General features: G+C 43.4%; 1 protein-coding gene across 1 annotated transcript; it reads right to left on the minus strand.

The window, feature by feature from the left end:
* Positions 1 to 352: 352 nt before the first annotated feature.
* klhl24a (kelch-like family member 24a) lies at positions 353 to 23,355 on the minus strand. Its single transcript, XM_071926881.2, has 8 exons — positions 23,131 to 23,355; positions 21,420 to 21,538; positions 20,454 to 21,298; positions 18,116 to 18,300; positions 13,869 to 13,987; positions 5,969 to 6,157; positions 4,325 to 4,513; positions 353 to 4,161 (listed from the first exon to the last, which is right to left on the minus strand). Exons 2-8 carry the CDS (start codon positions 21,492 to 21,494, stop codon positions 3,961 to 3,963), a joined length of 1,803 nt encoding a protein of 600 aa, XP_071782982.1. The 5' UTR covers positions 21,495 to 21,538; positions 23,131 to 23,355; the 3' UTR covers positions 353 to 3,960.
* Between the last annotated feature and the right edge of the window lie 675 nt (positions 23,356 to 24,030).

The following is a 24,030-nucleotide window of genomic DNA, read 5'->3' on the forward strand; positions in this document are numbered from 1 at the left end:
TCACGGAGGATTTTAAAAATCACCATTTGGTAACTGAAGATGATCCACAGCACTATCATTTCATCTCAAAATGACCATGTGGAGCAGTTTTGCCTCTAAATTCCATGCACCTAATACCTATAAACATTTGACTAATGACAGCCTGTATGTGCGACTGCGACAGTCTCAGAGGTAGAAAGGAATGCCCTCTTCCTGGCCCGGGGATACAAGAACAGAAAGGCACATAAAACACACACATAGACAGTAAACATTAGAGGATGGGGGTGAAGACAGACGCACAGACAGACAGTAAACAGTTGTCTACCGTATATTATTCCACCCTTGTTATTCCACTAATGAGACAGCACACACGTTTCAGTATAGAAGGAAAAACTTTATTGATGCTTCGCTTACACAAGTCAGCCATTATAGTTCAACATGCTGCCGTTTACAAAGCTTTCTCTCAGCTAGACAAAGAGCATCCGAGGAGAAAGTGGTGTTAAAATATCACATCATACACAAGATAATGAAAGTTAATATCAAAATGATCAGATGTCATTCCTGTGCTGGTTTATTCTGTTATTAAGGCACATAGGGCAGCGTTCTCCCATTGGCAGCGTGAAACCCCCCATCTCGCATGCAAGATAGAGTTTTCCCATGGATGCATTTTCAATAAAGTCACCTTTGGGATTGAATCAAATCCACTTTGGCTTATATCTGCATTCATATTCATATCCAACAATCAAAACTTACATGTTCAGCTCTTCAGAGTTATTTAATTTAAGGCAGACCACCTGCATGTGGCAAACAGTCAAAAACACAACCATATCTCAGCAACACACAATCCCAAAACTCACCACAAGGAAAAAAAAAGTCAAGAGACATGAAAACAATGGATTATCTTAACAAAGCAAACAATGTATGAAAGCCTCTACATAGCTAATAATGAAAATCAATAAATCGACATGTTATAAAAGGACAGTGTCTGTGTCCTGTTTGGAGTAAATACTCAGTGAAATCACAGACGCACACACACTCAAACTCTCTCTCTCTCTCACTCTATCTCACTCCCTCTCTTTTTCTTTGCCGCTTTCTTGCCTGACAGCCTCTCCTGGTTGGCCTTTTGAGTTACCCTGAGCATGTAATTCTGCAAAGGAGTGTGGGTGGGCCTGAGGGATTTTACAAAATTTCACTGTTCCAGCCTGCGCTGCTGTTGAAGGCATGACACTAAACTCACCCATCTAAAGAAATGCCTAGAGCGTGGTTTAAGCCAAAATCCCCCCCACCTGCTTTTGTCATCGCCGCTGACAAAAGGGGCCCAATCTCTGCTGTTAATGCATTTTGTATTATACTTATACAGTTACACAATGTTAGACAGTAACAAATAAACAAACTCACTGATCCCCTACCTTTGACCCTACAACAGAAAGTTAAATCTCTCTCTCTCACTCACTCTCGACATTGTTCTCTTGTTCTTTTGTTGTTTTTGTTTGTGTATCAGAGCCATAGCAGGCAGTGGCCAACAGGAGGTGCTGCCAGGCCCCTTTCCTCTCACTCACATACGTCACATGAAAGCAAAGAACATTTACTGATACAGTAAAAAAAAAAAAGGAAATCATATATACATGGTCATATAATTCTACATTTAACAGGATTCTGTCAAAGTGCACAATTGGGGCTCTCAGTTACAGAAAAAAACAACACAATGAATGCAAACAAAAAAGAGATACATTTAAATACGAGTTGGATAAAGAAAACAAAAATGTTTTTAAAGTTACCATATTCACAGCAATATCTCTAGTCTATCAACACCGATTGTAGTAAAAGGTGACTTTTACTGACCAGGATCCAAACTGTTCAAATCCCTTCGCCCTCAGAACTCTCAGTCCTCCTGTGGGAGGTATAGTACAGGCACTGAGCAGTAAACACACATACACACATACACACCTGGAGGTATCTATGGTTACCCCGAGTTACATCGGTGCCGACATGAGCGGTGCAGAGTTTTGATAAGGTTGGAATTGCTTTGCGGCAAAGCAGACTGGTGACTGATAACAGTGAGCAGTCATGCGATATTTATGCTACAACTAGTTGATAAACCTCCATTAGGTACAACGCATCCAGACCAGAGTAGTAAAAGTCACATACATAACATACATACACACCACTTATTCAGAGCAGTCTTCGAGTTTGATCTGCAAAGGCTTCTCACATCTACAAAACCACCCACACACCCAGTACACCAAGTAACTAATCTTGATATGCAAGAGACACACTTGCTAAAGCTACGTACAATACATTTCATAATAAACATCCAATTGTAAAAAAGACAAGTATAATTTAAAAAAAATAAATCAATAAGAAAATGTCAGTAATGTGTGTAATAATAATGATAATGTAGCATCATAAAGCTTAAAGGGAGGTACGACTGTAAATCCTAAAGCTTCAGGTGATGACACGGCACAAACAGTGATAAGAGAAGCAGACATGGGAAGTGGAACTAGGTGAGAAGCGGAGGGATGGGGGGGGGGGGGGGGGGGGGGAAGGGAAGCGAGAGGGAAGACTAACAGGAAAGGGAAGTGGAAAAAGTGGTGTGTCGGGCCCCGACCACCGCAGGGGAGAAAGACTAATCTAACAGATTACTATGAGAAGGTCTGTGGCTACGTTCCAATATTTTGATACAACCTCCACTCTGTATCTCCTCCCCTCATCCTGCTCAGGTTCAAGAGTTAAGAGCATCTCGCATTCAGCGTTTATTTATGATCCCTGACACTGTGGGTGAAAAGTACAGCTTGCAGACTGTTTACCGCATCTTTATCAGGTCATTTTGAGTTTGAAGGAAAAGAGGAGGACATTTCTGAGTATTTTGATATTGTTTACCAGGCTATACTCCAATTTGTTTGGAGTGCAGTGGGTACACAGTTAGGAATCTGGCCTGGCCACTCATCTGTCAGTCAAAGTCGATTCAGATCACTTTTCTTCTGCTGGCCCATCAGTGCATGGTTCCACGTGGATATTTTCCAATCTGTGCCTCAAGGCATTGCTTTTGTTCATTATCACTATCTGTGGTCACTTCAGCTCATCAGTGACCTAGATCTTAGGGAGGTACAAGGTGATGTCACTTCGCACAGTAAGAAAAGCACAGCGTTGGGAAGGTCACTTTCAACATGTACAATATGTAGAAAATGTAGATAGATTACTGATTACTTGCTTGTAATCAGTAACGTAATACAATTAATTATAAAAGCTCAGTAATGCTATTAGTAATTTCAGTACTTTTGGTTACTTTGAGGTTACTTAGCCGAGAAAATCCATAAAATATGCAGTTAAGCAAACAATTTATTGTTATTTAGAGACCTGAATGTGTTACAGATAATCATCCTCTACAGTCAGCACCAGGCATCATTTAAAAATGCAGAAAACTGTTAGCATCTAGACTCTTGATATCTAAATACTCTTTACCTCAAAACATTTTGTGGTAATCCAACAAGTGATCACCCCTTTTTTTTCAAAAATATCTGCAATCTGATAACTGCAATGCCATTATATGTGATCCGTTGCTTCCCAACCTTGTGCAGCTACTACTAATGTGTGGCACATCTAGCATGTTGATCTGATTCCACTTTGGCTCAAGTTACAGACGAGTCAGTAGTGTTATCAACCACAGAAAGGCTATCAAGATTAATGGTGAAGGGTACAATGGTGCACAACAGCAAAAGATCTACACCACAAACAAAGAGTGTCGCTACATGATGCTGTGAGAAAATAAATTAGCTGAATGGTGTTGTGGTCTGAATTACTAAATAGGCCTCTTCTACACAAGTGTGCTTGTGTGTACTTGCGTGTGTGTGTATGTGTCCTGTGCATGTGTGTATTTGTGTGAGCTTGATTTTCAAAGAGTTAAAGTTCTTAAGTGTGCACGCTCATGTGAGAGTGTGTGTGTGTGTGTGTGTGTGTGTGTGTGTGTTTGTTTGTTTGTGGTCAGGTCCTGTGGTACTTCTCGTTGTAGCGGTGGATGGTGACACAGCCATGGTAGGAGATTGGCCGCGGCATGGCTGCCACTCCAGTGATGATGCCTGTGGCCGGGTCGTAACACAGGATGGTGTCCGAGGCTTCGCCGTTCTCCCCTCTGCCACCAAGGATGAAGATCTTACCGTTACACACCGACATGCCACAGCTCTCCTGCAGGGAGGGAGGGAGGAGAGACAGAGAAGAAAGGAGAGAGAGAAGAATAAGGGGAGATAGCCGCAGATTATACAAATCCAGCATTCTTGGAGTTGAAATCAAACAGAGCGTGTTCTTTGTATGAAAAGTGCACAGGGTGTTTCTGTGTGTAATGTATTACCTGTTTGCTGAAGGTGTGAACCACATGCATCCAGTAATCCTCTGCGGGGTCGTAGCAGAATATGGACTTGGTGAGACCACCGGACACATAGATCAGGTTGTTGAGGGACACCGCCGTGATGCAGCGCTTGGCGATGGGGATGTTGGCTCTTAGCAACCAAGAATCTGTCTCTGGATCATAGCACTGGACCTGTGACATGCAATTGGGTTGGTTTTATTTGACTCTGGTGAAACAAAATGCATAATGCTGTACATAGAAATGACACAAGTGTGACATACTTTCTATGTAACTTATTATGCTATCTACCCTGTGGTAGAAAATAATAAACAGAAAAATGCGTATCTTATTCTGTGGTTTGACTGGCATAAGATACTATGCGGTTGTGCATCCAATCCATGCATTGTCTCTCTCCTCGCTCTTCAAAATGCTCTGCTTTCAAACTCCCAAACAGTCGTTCCTCCCACACTGAACCGCAGCTAATGTGAACAACACATGTGCAGGCATTCACTCCAGCGTAGGTCCTTTGGGAACAAAGTAAATTACCCCAAGAAGACTGGAAAGATAAGCAATATGAGGGAGCTGGAGTCAGTATGAACTCTTGTCCCTAAGGCCATGTAGAGTCAGATACAAATAGACAGATACCCGGTCAGGGAGACACTGGTGCTTTTGTTTTCCAGTGCCAGCCTGCCTGTCTGCCTGTGTATGTGTGCTCTCTGGGGAGCACGCACACACATAAACACAATCAGCTATTCCAGGGAAGAGGGCAATCCTCCTACTCCAGCTTGAGTTCCTGTGAATGCCACTGTCTTCCTGTTTACTGCCAGCTAACAGCGCTGTCTATCAGAGAAGGAAACTATACCAGTGTAGCATGTCTTGGCCCAGATCTCTGTGGTTGTCTACATATCACATACTGGCACTGTTGGCTCCACTTACAATGAGGAATGACAAGTTACACAACCTGTCTTTCCTTAGAATTTTTATTATCTACCAGTCAGTCAAACATCCTGACTCCAGATTTTCCGATTAGTATCACAGAAAAAATCTGTTTGATTTGATCACAAAACATGGTTAGTCTGCCTTTTTCTTGATGCTTTCTTCCTTTACCATTCCCTATATTCCCTTAAGCACAGTGTCACGGGACCCCATTGTCATCTCATTAAAAGTGATAGTGAATAAAAGTGAGCCAACCATCAATGACTGACTCATCACACAGGGAACATTAAACCTGAAATACTGCATTTTGCATAAATTAGCACGGAAATAATGATCGGGAGTAACGACTGACGCAGTATAACTTGATGCGCTTGATCTGGATCAAACAGACCGGCTGGGATGTGGCTGATATCTTGTCAATTAAAAAGATAATCGGCGATAACTGACGGATACAGGTGGGGTTTCTGTTTGCGTAACCGTCTAACCGATCATGTCATCAACCTCCTCTCACAGGCTAAAAATGTTTGGTAGCTTTCGTTTAAATTCTTGCTCAGCTCAAGTTGCAGTCAATTAATTGGGACAATTGTATCTTTTAATGGTGTAATTATGTAAAACAGGGTGTTTAACATTCCTGAAAGAGACCAACATCCATATAGCTGTCATCGCCATGTCCTTAAGTCTGTGATTTGGAAGTTCCCATCTGTTCCCCACCTTGTCTGAGCAAGTGTTGTCGTCCGGCCCTCCTCCAATGACAAAGAGCTTGCCGGCACAGCTGGACACGGCCGGAGAGCTGACCGCCTCTTTCATGGGAGCCACTTCTGTCCAGCGGTTGGAGAAGGAGTCGTAACACTCCACGCTGCTCAGGCGGCTCTGGCCGTCATAGCCACCCACAGCGTAGACCTGAGGACAGACACACAGACGCACGAGGATTAGAGGATGAGCTGTGATTGACAGCTAACGACACCTAAGCCACCACAAGCTTGTTGAATAAAGCTAGATTGTGAAATTGTGACTGGCGTTTACTTGTGATGTATCCCTGTCCACACACATACACACACACGTTATCTAGTTATCTACTGAGAGAGACAGATGTGTTTATCCAAGGTTGCTGGTCTGTGTGTATGAACAATATTTTACACCTCGGCTGGCTCGGCACAAGGAGAACCAGTCTATCTGGTGAACAACAAAGATGACGTGCTGCTTCTCAATAAGCACCGCCGTCCCTGTCCTCTTTGTTCTTACAGCAGGAAACACTGGCCTGGATTATCTGCTCAACTCGAACTTCAACATTACCTCAGAACCCAAACTCCGTCACACACACACACACACACACACACACCGTAATCCTTTGAGCCACTGTCTGACCTTTACGTTCTTTTGTGCAGTGTCTTTCATTTACAGTGGCTTTGTCGCCTATTACAATTGCATCCATAACTCCCTTCAAGATTCATTTGCATGTGCTCCAGACAGGGCCTTGCAGTGGAAAGGCAGGTTGTAAAAAACTATGTTGTCAATGTGGTGTCATTATAATCTATACATTCCCATCATAATTCAGCTAAGAGACAAATAGACAAGAATCTAGGCAAATGAGTGGTGACTGTATGTGCTGTATGTGACGGCATGGAACTGTAATTATCTCTGCCAATGAAGTTGGAAGGAAGTTATGTTTTCATCCCTGTCTGTTCGTCTGTTTGTTAGCAAGAAATCTCAAAAAGCTACAAACTTATTTGGCTGAAATTTGGTTAACAGATAGCCCTTGGCCCAAGGATCAGTTAGTAAGATTTTGGTGGTAATCTGGATCTAGGTTTTATTATGCTGCATTCATGTGCTGGCGGGAAAGTCCAACAACTGGGACTTCTAAGCTGGATGCTAAAAAGCATGGCATTCACATGATATTTTGTCAGAAGATCAAACCCTGAAGTTGGAGAATTCAGCCTTGGGACAGGTTTGTGCTCTACTGAGTGCCTTCTAGTTACATCTGCTACCCCTCTGGACCATAAAGGAGGGCAAGATGAGGAGAAATAGGGAAAGAGCAGCATGAAGAATGAATGAAATGGAAAAAGGGAAAAACAAGCTAGAAAAGTGGGTCAAAGGAAGAGATTCATGATAGACTTCTAATATCCTTTTTCCTGAATAACAAAGACTCAGGAGATCACGTGTCAGAGAACGACACCCAGACACCGAGCAGTATTACTGGTTCAAGAGAGTACAACACAACTCATCAACAGGCTGATCTTATGCAACATAATACCTCAAGGCTGTTCCTGCCTCTCTAATAAACCTACAGCATAAACAGGGATGGAGAGAGAGAGAGAGAGAGAGAGAGAGAGAGAGAGAGAGAGAGAGAGAGAGAGAGAGAAAGAAGGCGTGGAAAGGGGGAACAAAAAATCAAGAGGGAAGTGAATGGGACACCTGGATATTTGCATAGCAACTGAGGCAGTTCACAACACTACCGCCTTTCTCAACTGAAAGGTTGAGAGAGAATAAAAGTCTGTGACCCACGCATGGCATCGACCCAGCCATATTAGTGTGTGTGTGTGTGTGTGTGTGTGTGTTCAAATGCCAGAATGAGACGGAATGAGACTACGGGCTCATAGACCAGTTTCATTTGAATTATGTTGATGTGTAGGAGATACTAAATCTGAAATCTGTGTTGCGTGTCTGTGGGCATGAGTGAGAGACGCACACACAGAGACAGATAGAAGAGAGATAGAGAAAGATTTTCTGACGCAGAGAGATGCAGGAAATCAATGGAGTAAGATGAATGTGTTTAGAAGCACCGATACGGGTCAGAGCACGAGTCAGAGAGTCGTTTCTCTCTCTGTACTAGCCTTAACCGTCCACTGATGATATCCAGACACCTTCCTGTGTGAGAGAGGGGAGGACGGGGGCAGTGTCGGATCACCGTTTGTCCCCCACCACTCCACACACACTCGATAAACGCCCCGCATGCTCTCGATACACCACAGAAGAGTACAGTATATCAATATAGGGGCATTCCGCATTAACTCGATGATGGTAGCACATACTCCACATGCACTTGAGGTATGCGGCTATGGCATAAACACTATAGGCCGAATGTGATTAATGACTCTCGGCAGACAGACTCGCTCGCTACCGAACAAGTACTTTCATGGCTTATTTTATGGCCGTGATACAAGTCTGACAATGGCCGAATGATTACCAGTTTTCTCAACACACAGAGAGTGAGAAATAATGACAGAGAGAGAGAAAAAGAAAGAGATATACTGTGTCATGCTGAAACACGGAGTGATTATACAGCCTGCACTCGTCACTTAGTTATTTTGCTAGGAATCATATTTCTTCACTGTTAGGCGTTTATTGTTATGTACTAGTTATTTATTTGCACTATTTTATCTGTTTTTTTAGTTTTTCTCTAGTTATTTTTCTTTGTATTTCGATGCTTTGGCAACACTGTTCATCTGACATTCACGCCAATAAAACAAAGTGAATTGAAATTTAATTGAGAGAGCGTGAGAGAGAGACTAAGAGAGAGAGAGAGACAAAGAGAGAGAGACGGAGAGAGAGAGCGTGTGATAGATGAGAACAGCCGTCGCTGAGTGCAGCCCATAACAGGGAGAGCAAAACAAGTGGTGACCTATTTTTTTTTTTAGCTTATACACTATGGAAACAAGACCAGTCCAACAGGGCATCATAGAACGCAGGAACATTAATAAGTGTGTGTGCGGGTTCTTGTACTTCTATCTTTGTGAGAACCAGTTTGAGTTTTAGACCTACGGAGTGAGGGCGTTTTTGCAAAGTTAATTCATTTTGGCCAGTCTTCACTTCTTTAAGGGGCTACTTTAGGGTTAGGGCTTTGGTTTAGGGTTAAGGGTTAGAACTAGGATTAGGTTCAATTTAGGGTAAGGATTAATGTTAGGCATGTAGTCGTTAGGGTTAGAGGTTAGGGTAAGAATGTAGTCAATGGAAGGTCCTCACAAGTATAGCGAGCCAAATGTATTTTTGTGTGTGCACAAAGATATTTGATGTGCCCACTGAGTATGCATATTGTTTGCATAGTGAGTTACTGGAAGTCAACACTGAGGCCTCTGTGTGTGCAAGTGTGATCATGCGTGTGCGTTCATTACGCAGACTTGTTGCCAACATTCAGGTTTTGTTCCCTATACTAGCAACTGGAACATCAGTGCTGCACATCAAACGGGGAAATTACAGACTCTATGAGGAAATGACTGGGTGCAAAACTGCAGAGAGGGGGGAACCGAATTCGGAGGAAAAATGACAAGATGGAGATAGAGACAGGGGAGATAGAGAAATAGCTAAGATAAGAGGATAGATATAATTTGAAAACAGGATAAAAAAAACAAAAAAAAAACATCCCTTAGATGGAAACAGTCGTTGTGGTCCAATCTGTAAAACGGGTAAGAGGAAATGAATGGTTATAAACACTAAAGGAGGAGAACAGAATTCTGAGGAAAAACGACAGAGACAGACAGAGAAAGACAAAGGAGACAGAGAAGTGCTTGAGATGGATAGATGTAATTTGAGAACAGACTAATAAAAAAAAAGTTTGCCCTCAAATGGAAGTTTTCCCTTTGATCTGCAATCTGTAAGATGGGCAGTGAGAGAGGAACTAGAAAAAGACGATTAACTAAAGGCATCAAAAAAGGAACTAAGAGCATCAAAATGGCATGATAAAAGCATGTTGGGAGTCTGTGATAGAAAGAGAGAAACCGAAAAAAAGAAGAAAATGCGAGACGAGGAGGATGAAAGAGAAGACTAAACCGCATGTGTGTTACAGACGCAGGAAGTGGTCTGAGATGAGAGCTTCCCCTTGGATTTAACAACTCCAAGGAATGTGTTTTTCAAGAAAGTGCTTGTGCTTGTTTGTGTGTGTGTTTGTGTGTGTGTGCGCGCACTATGTATGTGTGACTGTATGTATGTGATGTTTGAGCTGCCTGGCAAGGTTAACTCATCCTGGGTTGGAGGTCTTGGATTGAACATACAGAGAAATACACATACGCATGCAGAGAAATACAAATGAATGATAGGTTCAGCATGACACATGGGTAGGATTAGCAAAAACTTCCTCTACTATGGCTGCACTTAACATGTTTGTTGGACTCTTCAGGCTTTTATAAGTCAGCTCCACATCAGTAAGTGTAAACTTGACTGGCGTCCTGTAATATTCTATGACTGTAAATCATAGAGCCAAGTTGAATGGCAGCCTTATCGATCCAACGTGTTGTTGTTTTCACTGTACCCTGATCCGTGACTCGGTTTAGGGTTAATTACTGACTTTTACAGCCACAGTGGGACAGGTCAGGTGATTACCTCATTGTTGTGGTAGACCCCTGTGTATTTGTCTTTGCATGCAAGCATGCCTGCGTTTGTTGTTTCTGTGGCAAGGCAACTAAGCATTTTGGGTGTTGTTTAGAAGTCACTGCAAGACCAATGCAGACTGGCCAGAAGCAGGCCGCCAGCAGCTAGAGAAACAATGTTTGCGCAATCGCTGCGAATGACAACAAACTGGCTGTGTCGTGCCCTTACTGACAGATAATGCACCGTTTCAGCCCAGAGCTTTCCAAGAATAGTCGTACTTGTGTGCGTGTGCGTGTGTGTGCTTATGTGCATGAATGCAGTGTTTCCCACACATAGACTTTACGTTACCAAAGTATATTTGGCGACCCATTTTAGCATTTTTAAAAAAAAAAAATTTATTCGTCCGAGAGAACGACGCCATCCGCATCGATTAGTGGACAATCTCCCCTCGCTCTAAATTACCCCTCCAGGGTTTCCCACACATGGAAAACTTTGTGGCGGGCGCCACAATATCAGCACTGACCGCCACAAATGTTCTTTTTTTTCACTATTTAATCGTAGAACTGCGTGTAGCACTTTGATTCGCTCAGCCCCTAATTGCTCCACGCGATCTCTCTCTCTCTCTCTTTCTCTGTCTCGCTCTCTCTCTTTCTGTCTCGCTCTCTCTCTCTTTCTCTGTCTCTCGCTCTCTCTCTTTCTGTCTCTCGCTCTCTCTTTTTCTGTCTCTCGCTCTCTGTTTCTGTCTCTCGCTCTCTCTTTCTCGCTTGCTCTCTCTGTTGCTCCCCCCCTCTCTCTCTCTCTGTTGCTCGGTCTCTCTCTCTCTCTCTCTCTCTCGCTCACTCGCTCTCTCACCGGACCCGTCTGTTCGCCTCCCACTGCACACGTGTGAGGGAGATTTTTTTTCCATGCCAAGAAGACGGCCGACTGAATTCCCGAAAAGAAGAACTAACAGTTAACGTTACTCGGAATACAGCTGAGTTTCCAAGATTAGCACGCTGTATAGCCTAGCTGCTAGTCAGTATCCACTGAGTCGACTGATAACGTTAATATTAACTTTTTAACTCTAAGTTAATATTAACTTTTTGACTCTGAATGTTTGCTCCCTCAATCCAGATTAATATTGAAACATATTTTCAAAGAAGGAAAAGGACTCGTCCTGAGGAGGAGCAGGACAGTCTGGACCAGAGGAGCTGAGCAGTAAAACAAAGTAGATAATATCAAAGGCTGTAATTTAATGATGTAAAGATACAGGTGAGACTGACAGCAGAGAGATGCAGCAGGGCAGAGGGGCAGAAAAGCAGATTTCTCTGTAAAAGGGGTCTCATTTCTATTCTTCACCTTATAGACAAAAGCAACAACAAACAGAACAGTGTAGCACTGTTTATATTTTTAAGTTATGTTATCTTTGACACAAAGTACTTTAGATATAATACAGGTTAGTTATTTGTTTGACAAATGGAACTATTTAAGATGGAGGAGGCCTACATTAGATAATTTTTCAGCCATCCAGGTAATGGGATCCTTACCAACCCACCTACCACCACAAATATATTCAAATTCTGTGGGAAACACTGGAATGTGTTCGCGTGTCTAAGTAAGTGGTACGTGTGTGAGCCTGACTCATCCCTGTTTATGCTTGGCCTGCTCTGACAATCAATGGCTGTCCCCCTTTACACAACACTAATAACACTAAATTACAGGTTTGGAGGCTTTTCAGGAGGCACAGATGACATTGTATTACGAGTGGTCAACATTTGTTTTGCATTATGATGGTCTTTACAACCATGGATGAACGCCATGCTATGAGGACAGACTTGAATATCTAGTTTAAGAACTTTTCACAACAAAATGTGTACAGCAGTTAAAAACAGATATCGCAAAGGTACATTGTAATTAAATCTAATGATAGAGTTTCCTTTCTCCACACTAGAATGCTGTATTCCACTGAAAATACTGAACTTTGAGACATCTGTGTTTTTATGTGCGCTGGCCTAGGCCTATGTCTCCATAATCAGTGTGTGTTTATAAGCCTTACAGGAGTCCATGTAGCTATGTATGGCCACTGCAGGCTGCGTGTGACTGAGGAGAGACAGATGAAGCATGATATGGGCCAGTGGACTAGGCTAGTCCTTAACTGGGAGGTGTGAGGTACTGGCACACATCCAGTAAACTCCCACTGCCCTCGGACAGGAACGTCCACCCAGCACTGTACTAGGGACTATAGATAGACACAGTTCCAGAATAGAAGCACTGATCGAGGATCGTTGGTCAGGTTGCATGTAAACATAAACTCTACTGTGATTTCATACCCAAGCTGGTGTCAGATCTCCATTGCTATTCTGATACTTGACATATAGCGGGCTCAGATCATATGCACCTGACATAAAAGGAGTAGATTTGTAGGAATAACTAAAAGTGAAGGTTGACTGAATTTCTGTGTGTGGAGTAGACACAAGACACGTGTTTATGTGCCTGGTTTAATAAAGGCAAGCTTCCTTCTTTCTGTTGAAGCTAGTCCTGTGTATCCAGGGTGTGTGAGATTAGCTGGCACTGAACGTTTACAAACCCTGGGGCAACAAAGGGATGCGTCAGATAGTTTGAATATGATATCACTCCTACTCACGTGGCACCCTCAAGGAGCAACATGGAAGATGCTTGACAAGCAGAGAGCTTCTAGTCAAATGTGACACTGGAATCCACTACTGTAGCCTCTTCCTGTCAGTGATGAGTGACCGATGTCTAAGTCTATGCACACCACTTAATGTCAGTCATCTCTACACAGACTTTTAGTGTGTTTAAAAAAACATTCTGCCAAGCTACAGGTAAGAATGTGTGTAACAGGGGGATGGGACTCAAAAGCTTGTAAATGGGACACATTCAAGACGTACACTGGAATATTCCATCACCTCCAACAAATTTCCTGATTGTGTAAATTTCCAGAGAACCTTACTGATTATTTTATTTATTTTTTTTACCACAGGTCAGGTATTACCAAACCAAATGATGAGCTGTGAAATTACAAACCACTTCTTTGTCATACTACTTCTCTCTAGCACCAGTAACTCAAACGTCACTTGGCAGACACCTCGGTCCTGAAGGACTTTTTTACATACATAGGCTGCCAGATTATTTCCCTAACTGTAACTCTAAACGGAAGTTTATAGTGTGTGTGTGTGTGTGTGTGTGTGAGTGTGTGCCGGGGGCTGGGGGGGGTTATAACAAAGATAGATGTGACAGATAGACAGATAAACCTATAGCTTGATAGACAAAGACGGAGAGGAATATGTACAGGACTGAGGTCCCTCCTCACCTTGCCCAGCAGGACGGCCATCTTGTGTCTCCAGCGGCCCTTGTTGAGGGAGGCCACTCTGATCCACAGGTTGAGCTGCGAGTTATACATCCACACATCCCTGCTGTTGATACGACCGCCTGAAACACAACACATACATTTCAGATATTTTGCACATCAATATAATAATTTCTTCCAAGTGTGTTTTAATGGGCTCTTCTCTAAAAGTTAAGTCCATTTTGAGCCAAGTTTAAGTCAAGGTCAAAAAATCTATTTAACGCAAGCCATCTCAGATTCTTTTTTCAAATCCAGTTGATGTTATAAAAATAATGTGTCTAAAAATAAAGCCAAGTTACTCTTGGAGAACATCCAAGCTGTGAGTGGATTATGCGTTTATGTCAAAGAAACATTTCACTTCCTAACTAGGGCATAGCTGCCAGTGTCTTATCTGAGTTTGACCTAGGCTTGGTCCACTCTGTTCACCTTGCTAACAAAGTTTGCCTCACTCACACTGAGTAAACACAACACACACACACACACACACACACTAATCATATACACAGCTGCCAGTTGACTATTTGTTCTCACACACACACACACACACACCTACACACACACACGCACGCACACAGTCAGGATCTTTTGTTAATGACAGAACCACATAACAACAGCGTTTGGCTGAGTTCCTTGTCTCTGTCTCTGAGCAAACATGTACTATTACAAACTGTTTTTTCTTCCCCCTTTTTTTTTGCAGCTGGAGAGAACAACAACATTCAGCAGTCAGTCAACCAGGTTGCACTGTGACCCAGACACGTTTTTAACAAGCCCTGACACGGCCCCTCTCTCTCAACCCAACACCCCCCGCCACACACACCCCCCACCCCCTCCTCCACACACCTGCCTGTTGATCCTCCACAGACTGAGTTATGAACTACACTGATCCTTAAAAAAACAAATGAATGGCATTGAACAAATTCAGTTTTCTAGCAGCGCCAGGGAGGCATGACACAGACAATGGGATAAAATATAGGTTAAACGGAAAGAAAAAACATGTCAGTCTCAAGGAAAAAGTTGAGAAAAAAAAGCAAGGTAGCAGGTTGTCTGCAAAAGCATAACACTGTCTGGTGTCATCTGAAAAACTAGGGAGATATTCTGACAATAGCATTACTGCTGTGTTATCACAACCAGTAGCAGTCATCGTCTGGCTGATATCCAACAATAAGTTGAGGAGAAGCTTTGTGAGGAAGAGAGATTGGTTTGCATGTGAGTGTGTATGCATGAGAGCGTTTCTGTGTGTGGTTGTAGCATGGCTACCAACAACACTCAGCACATAAACAGATAGGACAGTGACAATCTGTGTTATTTCACACTGGGACATAAATTGATCTCATGGTGGTATCAGTTAATATAATATGGAATATGAAAATCAATAAGAATAGTCATGCCTTCAAATTGCACCTCTCTGTTTAAACCCTGATGCCCTCCTGAGGGGAGGAGTTTCTCACTTAAGAGAAGGACTTATTATGATAATATATGGTCTGATCTCCTAACAATGAAATCAAATGATTTCTCAATCCATTACTGTTTGTTATGGCGGCGTCTGCTATTGGCTGTTGGGTGTTTTCTTTTTACAGAAGACATGTGGGTGGCTATATGGAGCAATACTTATGTTATAAAGAGAACTTGCCAATGAAAACAAAGGTGTCTGTTTCCCTGGTATTCACATGCACACCAAGCAGACATTTTTCAGTATTGTGAGATAGTTGACAGACAGACTAGACAGGTGGGGATCGACAACAGGCTTGTGTTTCATCCTAGCAATTAATACAATGAACTCCTTCAAGGGTCATCCACCCGATAGTTAAAGGAATTACTGGCTACAGGAGTTTACCTCTTATCACTTTTTGTTGTGGGGTAATATATGGTAATTACTGTTCAGTCATATTAAATTACACTGTAGGACACAGAGGGAGTTAGTCACAGTCATACGTTTGCCAGATAATCTGCTGGATAGTCATAGAGTCAGAGAGTCTGCAACCCTTGAGGCTTCTGTTTGAAAAGATTTGCATGACTTGGGACATAGCACTTCAAAGAGGGCCATGCAAACCTACACTGCTTGTTAAAATAACTTCCTTTAGAATAAGGTATTTTCTCACAGGTAACTTGAGTTGGTCAAGGAGGACCACTGTTGCTAATTATTGTTCTTAAAGAGTCAAGTTGAAGTGACTGGGGGCGTCCTAAGATGATTTGTATGACAGCTTTCCTAGGACGAAACTTTGCCTACAGTTTTACACAGTTTATTGCTACTGGTAATGATCGAGTTCAGTATGTTATGGAATTCCTGTCCACTGAGGAGGCAACTAGAGACGTCAGGCCACCTGTGACTCTGGCATGCATGATACTGTACTGCATCAGACAAGCACATGTGTTGCTGCTCACTAGCTGATAACACATTATCCAGAATCAATTATTTACACACACTAGAATCAGATAGCAAAGAGTCATTTGTGTATGTAATTAAACCAAAGATAACAAAGAGTGAGAATATTATAAGTGTGATTGCTGAGTCAGCAACCAGATTTGAATTGAGGCCATGCTGACCGTAACCACCACACTCACTTTTGGTCTGACAAAGTGGTTGATGCCACTGCAGTGAGTGATTTGCTTGAGTGTGCTGTGGATGTGAGAAAAGCAGTGGTGGTCAAGGTCCCTGTCCCGGGACAGAAAGACTGGAGGGGTTTCATATACCCGTCTGAGGCACATCCTATTTAAGACCACAGCTAACTACAGCTGTGCTGGAGACTGGAGGCCCTCCAAAGGTATTTACACCAGCTCCCAGTGCCAGGAGAGAGAGAGAGAGAGAGAGAGAGAGGGAGAGAGAGAGAGAGGGAGAGAGGGAGAGAGAGAGAGAGCGAGAGAGAGAGAGAGAGGGAGAGAGGGAGAGAGAGAGAGAGCGAGAGAGAGAGAGAGAGAGAGAGAGAGAGAGAGAGAGGGGGTAAAATAGTAAAAGAAAAAAATAACGGCAGAAAAACACTGTATGAATGTAGGTGGAAAATGGGTCAATGAAGAAGATAAAATGTCATAAAGTAATTTAAAGTGGGGTTGGGGGTGAGTGAGTGTATGTGTGAGAGAAAGAGAGAGAGAGAGAGAGTGTGAAAAGAGAGAGAGAGAGGTATGTTGACTTTTCCAGGCAGTGCTTGCGGGTAGATTGATAGCGCACACGTGAGGACTTGGCACGGGCAGAACATGGAAATGCATAAACACTGCACACTCTGAAGGAGACAACTGTCTCTCTCATTTTCTCTGTCTCTCTTTTTTTCTCTTCTCTACTTCTTTCTACTTCTCTTTTTGTCTGTAGTCTCTCCCTGCAGTCACGTTTTTCCTGCACCTAATAAAAAGCATGTTGGAGCGTGAGCAATCCTAGCAGGCACATCTATCCCAGTAGGCTTCTATCAAAGCATATTCCTGGAAAGGATTCCATGAAAAACTTGAACTTGTTGCCCTCTATCCCGCAAGCCATATAGAATTGCATCCTGTATACAACAGTAACAGCACAGGTTTAAATCAATCCTTGGCTTTGCAGTGAGCATCACGCTGGTCTCATTACTCAGGATGCATGACGTGATGCTGCTGTCTTGTTAAATCTAGGGCCTTTTTCACCAGAGGAGGCTTGCGCAATACTTGGCCCATACTATATTCAAACAATGCAGCAGCCTGGCCAGGGGGTCACTATAATAACTCAGATTTAGGTTCCTTTTAAGCGTACTACATCCCAAACAACTGCAGTAGACTCAAACCAAAAATGGATGTTAGATGAGTGCATTATTGGAGATCCTAGAAAGCTGCATAGCTTATATGGAGGCGGGTGACCCTGCGGATCGGCCAGTAGGAAGAGAAAGAGTGATCGAGCCGGCCAATAAGGGCCTCCCTCGGCACTGAGCCTGGAGAGTGCATCCAGATGTTGCTCTCATATTTTCCTTCGACTCAAACAGGCTGTGGCTGTAAAAATAACACGGGGCAAACAGCCACCATGGCCTTTCCTGCCACTCCACTAAAAGATTAGGTGGCAAGTCCAACACAGACAAGCACTGTGTCCATTAACACTCACTATAATAGGTCATTTTTCTTTTTGCGTAGGACAAAGTCTTACAGTACTTGAAAGAAATGGGACTTTGTAACAAACCAAGGATACATTGATTCTAAACACAGGCAAAATAGGTGTAAAGCAGTATTAGGACTCGTTGCTAACTAATGCACTGGGCTCTTACCTGACACTAGAATGTCGTTGCGGAGGGCACAGACAGCATACTCTGACTTGGTGAACTCGGGCAGTTTGGCCAGCGATTTCCACTCTCCTGTGACCGGGTCGTAGCATTCAGTGTAGGGCAGGTTGAAGCCCCCGACCCTCTCACAGCCCCCCACCACCACAATCACCTCAGAGAAGCCTGTCGACCTGTATGGAAGAAAGAAGGGAAGGGAAGATGGAGAGACAGAGGGAGGCAGAGAGAAAATGAGGGATGGAGGGAGAAACACAACACAGCTCAGGCACAAAACAAAAATATGTCTAAATTAAAAAGCATGATAGCACTCTGCAGGAATGCACACATTACAATCGTGCTATCTAATCAAATTATAGTTTCATACAAAGAGTATGAAAACATATACACAAGGTGCTAGAGAACATCACATGACACATCAACACATGGAGAGAGAGATAATTAGAGAAGGCAGGTAGTCGTGCCAGGGCAGGTGCAGATTGGTGTTTTCCGTTGGCATAGCTTCATTTATCTTCAAGGCAAACTCCAGATGAAAATAGAAATATCAACACAGGCTACAACAATAACACACTCAAGGCTAGACTGAATCTTGTTTTCCATGCTCAGAACGCTTTCCTATCTAGCTGCTCAAAATACATGCCTTGGATATGACCTAATTTCCTATGGGGGAGTTAATTTACTGCAGCTTCATTTCTTATCATACCATTCAGATTCACCGACGCTGGACAGAGGCTACATGGGATTTCTCCATATGAAAATCCCAACAACAAGGAAGATTTCTCTGCACCTGTCCCTCACATTCCCCCTGTCTGTTTACTAGGCATATGTGATAAAGTATAGGTCAGACACAGGTAAGAGATTGGGAGTGTATCATGGGAGTGTGCACGTATAAAGCTATGGGACAGCGTCGCGCCAGGAGCTGTTCAGGTTTGTTTGTGTGTGTGTGTGGGTGTGTGTGTGAGTGCGTGCGTGTGCGAAATGTGAATAATTTGTAACTGAGGAACCGTGAAGAGACGATTAGCAGATTGGTGTGATCCTGGGGGCTTCCCAAGAGAAGAGGGGCCCCACTATGGGCACATGCAAAGGGGGGATCTGTTTGGAGCAGGAACAAGAGGATTGGGCCCACAGGGCAAAAGAGGCAGACAGTAGGGAGACTAACTGCCTGCCTGGCTGGTTGATCTGATCAGATCTGCCTGGATACTGACACGATACGCCTGAAATACACGTCACACGGCCTTGCTAGCCGACACCTTGTTCTGTTCCACTTAACCCTTGCAGTGGGTCTGGGACAGAAGGGCAGCTGCACTGTTGTTAGCTTTACACCAGGCCACCATATGGTCTGCATTGTGTCTTACTCAAAAGGTTTCAGTGGGCACCAGCCTTTGTCCTTCAAATATTAAACTATAGCATCCAACTGGACAGTATACACACGTAAAACACTTAAAAGACAGGGAACATTTTGGTAACGAGGTGTAAAATGAGCAGGTGAACACACCAGAAGCCCGAACACGTCAGCAAGGTGAGTTACACAGCTGGTATGACAACAAGACTCGACATTTCGTGATTGCCGTTCCTTGCATCATAGTCATTTTTTCCCCCCTTCCTGGTAAATCGGAATGTGTATGAACATGCCTTGTCTCCTTCCTCATGATACATTTTCATTTCAAAATAGGGCTATAAAACAAATCTCAGTCAATGATAGCTTTGTCTATTCAGCACAATAGCACTCTCTTCCTCTCTCTCTGTCTCTCTCTGTCTCTCTATCTCTCTCACACACACACACACATACATACAAACACACACACAACAACAACATTTCAAGGGGTATTGAGTTTGTGAGCATGTTGTAACCTTAAACCACATGCCGTGATGCACTGGCTGAAAAACACGCTTTCTTATCTCACGCTGATCTCTTTCTTCACAGCCGCAGAAGCTTTTTAACCCAGCTAGAGTCAAAAGGCGGAGAGAAAAGCAAAGATCACACAAAATGTGTTTTCTGGCATCTTTCTGTATTTGGATTATGCCTAACCCTCGTCAAAATACTGTTCCGGCTTCTCAACCTGCAATGAGGCAAGAGGAAACAGATGACATTTGCAGTCATTCATCTTCCTCTTGACTGCAGCACAGTATATACTGTAGGAGGCTATTCAGAGCAGTAAGTCACAGTACTTCCTTGAGGCAAAAATTATGACCCTTGACCCGGAACTGAAAACTATTGACTTTTTCCTTTCGTATGCATTACATCTAGCCAATATTATCTTTGTGTTCCTCAGAATAGGTGCAGCCTGGATATGTCAGTGATACTTTCTAGAGTAAACAGTGATGATACCTGCGTGGGCGGGTTCTGGGTGACATCATCTCGTTGCCCAGCACGTGGTAGCGCCTGGCCTCGTGGAGCAGCTGGTAGCACTCTGGAGCATTCTGGATCAGCTGGTCTCCCTCCACTGTCTGGACAAAGTAGTTGGGGTGCAGCAGGGGCAGGCGGACGTGGTGCAGCAGTTCCTTGAGCATGGGCTTCCTGTGCTCCACACTGTGGTACACCCATCGCATCACCGACTCAAACACCACCTCCTCCTTCCCGATGGACAGCTCGTCGCTGCAAATGTACTCTTCCAGCTCGTCCCTGCGCAGGTCGAGGAACTCCTCGTGCTGAGCCACCTCTGAGAAGTTGGCCAGGGCGTAGCTGCGGCAGCGGCTGGCTAGCTGCTTGAGGGCGTGGGCGTCGGCGAAGCGCTGGATGCCGAGGCAGTTGCAGGGGTCCAGCTGGTCCTCCAGGAACTTTGCACAGGCGTCACGCAACGTGGCGATCTGGAAGAGGCTGGAGGTCTCGAAGAGGAACTGGACATTCTCGGTGGTGATCTTGGCGCGGCCGGTGTAAACATAGCTGAGGAAGGAGTCCATCGCCTCGGCTAGGATGCCGTTGATCTCCACCAGCATCTCGCGGCTCTCGCGGTGATCGTTGCAGAACATGGCTCTGAAGTAGGAGGAGCAGGCGGAGAGCACGGCGCGGTGGCAGGGGAACTCGCGGCCCTGAACGCTGATGACCACGTCGGTGAACAGGCGGCAGTCGCGGAACTCGTTGAACACCTGGAGGATGGCCTCCGAGTGGGAGGAGCCGGAGCAGAAGTCCAAGACATCCTGGCTGGCTAAAGTTTTGGGGTCAACCTCAAACACCTTAGGAGACAACAAAACATATAAAGATGAATTCTGGAACATTTGTGACTTTCATAAGCAGAGGCAAAACATGGAAATGATAGAAAACACACAGAAAATGGGTTGTGTAATTTGGGAGCACCTTGCGTTTGACGGCCGGGGAGTCTCTGGTCCCAGAGTCTTCCCTGTTCAGCCTTCTGCCCAGAATCAACACCATGGCTGCCACCTTCAACGTTGACCTTCTCTAAACCTTAGGGCAACCTGGGAATGCACAGCAGATAGCACAGCACTATTATCAACAACTTGTTTCTATCAAATATCAAATTTCCTGTGTGTCATGTATTATTGTTTGATGTGCACAATGGCATCAAGTCATATATGGTAGGAAAGGATAACCAGGAAAAGGTCGTGAATTCAATAGCAACCTAAGTGGATCACTGTTGCTGCACAAAGTGAGAACAATCACCAGAGGCAAACGAAGCAGTCGCAGAGGCCGGACAGCATGTCTGCAGAAGCAGGAGAAAACAAGACAGTTCCACGGACAATTCCCAAGCCCTTAGGGTAGTGCTAAAATATCTTGCATCACAGCTAAGGACAAAGTTTCAAGAAATGAGAAATTTGAGCTGTACTTAAATCTGCGTAACACTTCCTCTGGCTCACCACTTCTGTGAAACAGTTGTGCCCTGCAGCACAGTACACTGGTTGAGAGGGATGATGACAAAGAGAGACTGGCGGGAGAGAGGTTGAGCAACGGTTGGAAGGACAACCTACATGTCAGTCAGGTTTGTTTTGAAAGAGAGTGGGGGAAGGGATGCTGTTGGAGAACCGACTACGTCATCATAATTTGAACAACAAACTTTGAAGTCAGAACCATAGATAAGCTTGAATCAAATCTGTTCACTGCTTAAGATAAGCCTATAGTAGATTTATATTCTTTTATAAGAGGAAAAGGACACTAAGACCAAAGGTACTCATATCTAATGCCCCAGGGGCCCCACAAATGATGCTTTGTTCATATTCACAGAGACTGTGCATTTATTTAGGACATCTACTTCTGCATAGGTGTTACCTAGCTTTACAGCCACTTTAGGCCTGCTGTAAAGGCTTTCATAAAGCTAGACTTTTGATTAAAACTGAAATAAGCGAAATCATCAAGACTCCTTATCCATGGCCACTGTGGCCCTGTGTGTCCCTCAGTAAAAGGTCAAGGCAGCAGACGGCTCTGGCTTTTGCTCAAGTGAGGTCATTTCATTTAGGGCTATTTTTAACTTGGCTCAGAAACACAATCATTCACCCTATTCATCTTTTCACGTGTGTTATACTTGCCAGCAGCAGTACATCCTTGAAATCGGCTATAGAGGACAGGTTTGGCAGAGGTGTCTGACGCATGAAAGATTTCCCTCCTCTCTACACTAAGGACCAATGGGGTTACCTTGCCATGACGAATAATAAAATAAATACAATAAAATAAGCACCGACATATTGAAAATGGAAAATAAATAATATAACATCACAATTATTTGCCATTTTAATTTTCCTAAATATACATTTATAAATGTCCTATTACTAAAGTAGAATATAGTAGACAACCAAATACAATTCACTGGTGCGTTTAAAAATGATGAAAATACAGAAAGACTGTGTAGTCCAGTTTATCAGACAAAGGATCCTTGCCTCATGCCGACCGTTAGCCCTTGACAACATACACAAAAAATGTAGAGCAGCCGTGCTGTTTACATAGTGATTTTTTATTTTTTTAAATTCTATTCAAACGGAAAAGCAAGAAATTATTCAAAACCCAAAACACATCCAAATCTTTACAACATCATCCAGTATAGAGAAGAGAACTGTACCTTATCCAGAAGTTTCCAGATGAAGCTTCCTCTTCAGTTAGTGGAGAAAAACAAAATGTAGGGACAAAAATAAATGTGTATCCCGAAAGTCTATATTAATATCCTTTCCAATAGGCTGCGTGTACTCAGATAGTTATGGCACACAAAGCAGGCTGTTATATTGCGCAGACATTTTGACTTAGTGGTAATGGCAAAGACAAAGAACTCTAACTAACTGTAAACACAGAACCCAGATATACTTGTCACGGCCTATAAAAAAAAAAAAGAAAAAACTCCAGCCCACTGAGCCCAGTCAGCTGGCGTTAGTGGTGCATTATGGGTAATGCAGTTTACTTGAAGGCGAGGGTCATCAATTATGCGCAACGAGAAACATCACTTCCCAAACGCCACCAGCTCTCCACGTGGCTATCCTTTGTTTGCAAACAAAACTCAACTTTTAGTAGAGAAAAAGTTGAAACAAGAACTGACAGCGATTGAGCAATACTACACGCAACACCGTTTTTACGTCGTGTTTCTCATTATCGGCGTGTAAATGAAGTACTTTGAAGACAGTATTTCATGTTTTGCCTGTGTTTCTGTAACTGTTAGGATAAATAAACCTGAAAATATCAGAAATAGACGTGTTTATTTCCATGCTCCAGAATAATTTGTTTGCAGTGGTTCCATAGGCATACAATGGTAGGCTAAATCAAATACAAAAAAAAAGGTATGTGTGCTAAACAAAGAGATGTTTTCCAGCTGTAATATGATACCAGGACACGTGAAAACAGGATGAAACACAGCATGCTACACACTGTTTTTCAGGTGAGGAGGAAGGAGGAGCTTCGGTGGAACAAAGGATGTCACAACTTCCTTATGCTGTTGCACCACATTTCAGAGAGCTAGCAACTGAGTTCCTTG

This window comes from Centroberyx gerrardi, chromosome 13, assembly GCF_048128805.1.
Source record: "Centroberyx gerrardi isolate f3 chromosome 13, fCenGer3.hap1.cur.20231027, whole genome shotgun sequence".
Classification (NCBI taxonomy): Eukaryota; Metazoa; Chordata; class Actinopteri; order Beryciformes; family Berycidae; genus Centroberyx; species Centroberyx gerrardi.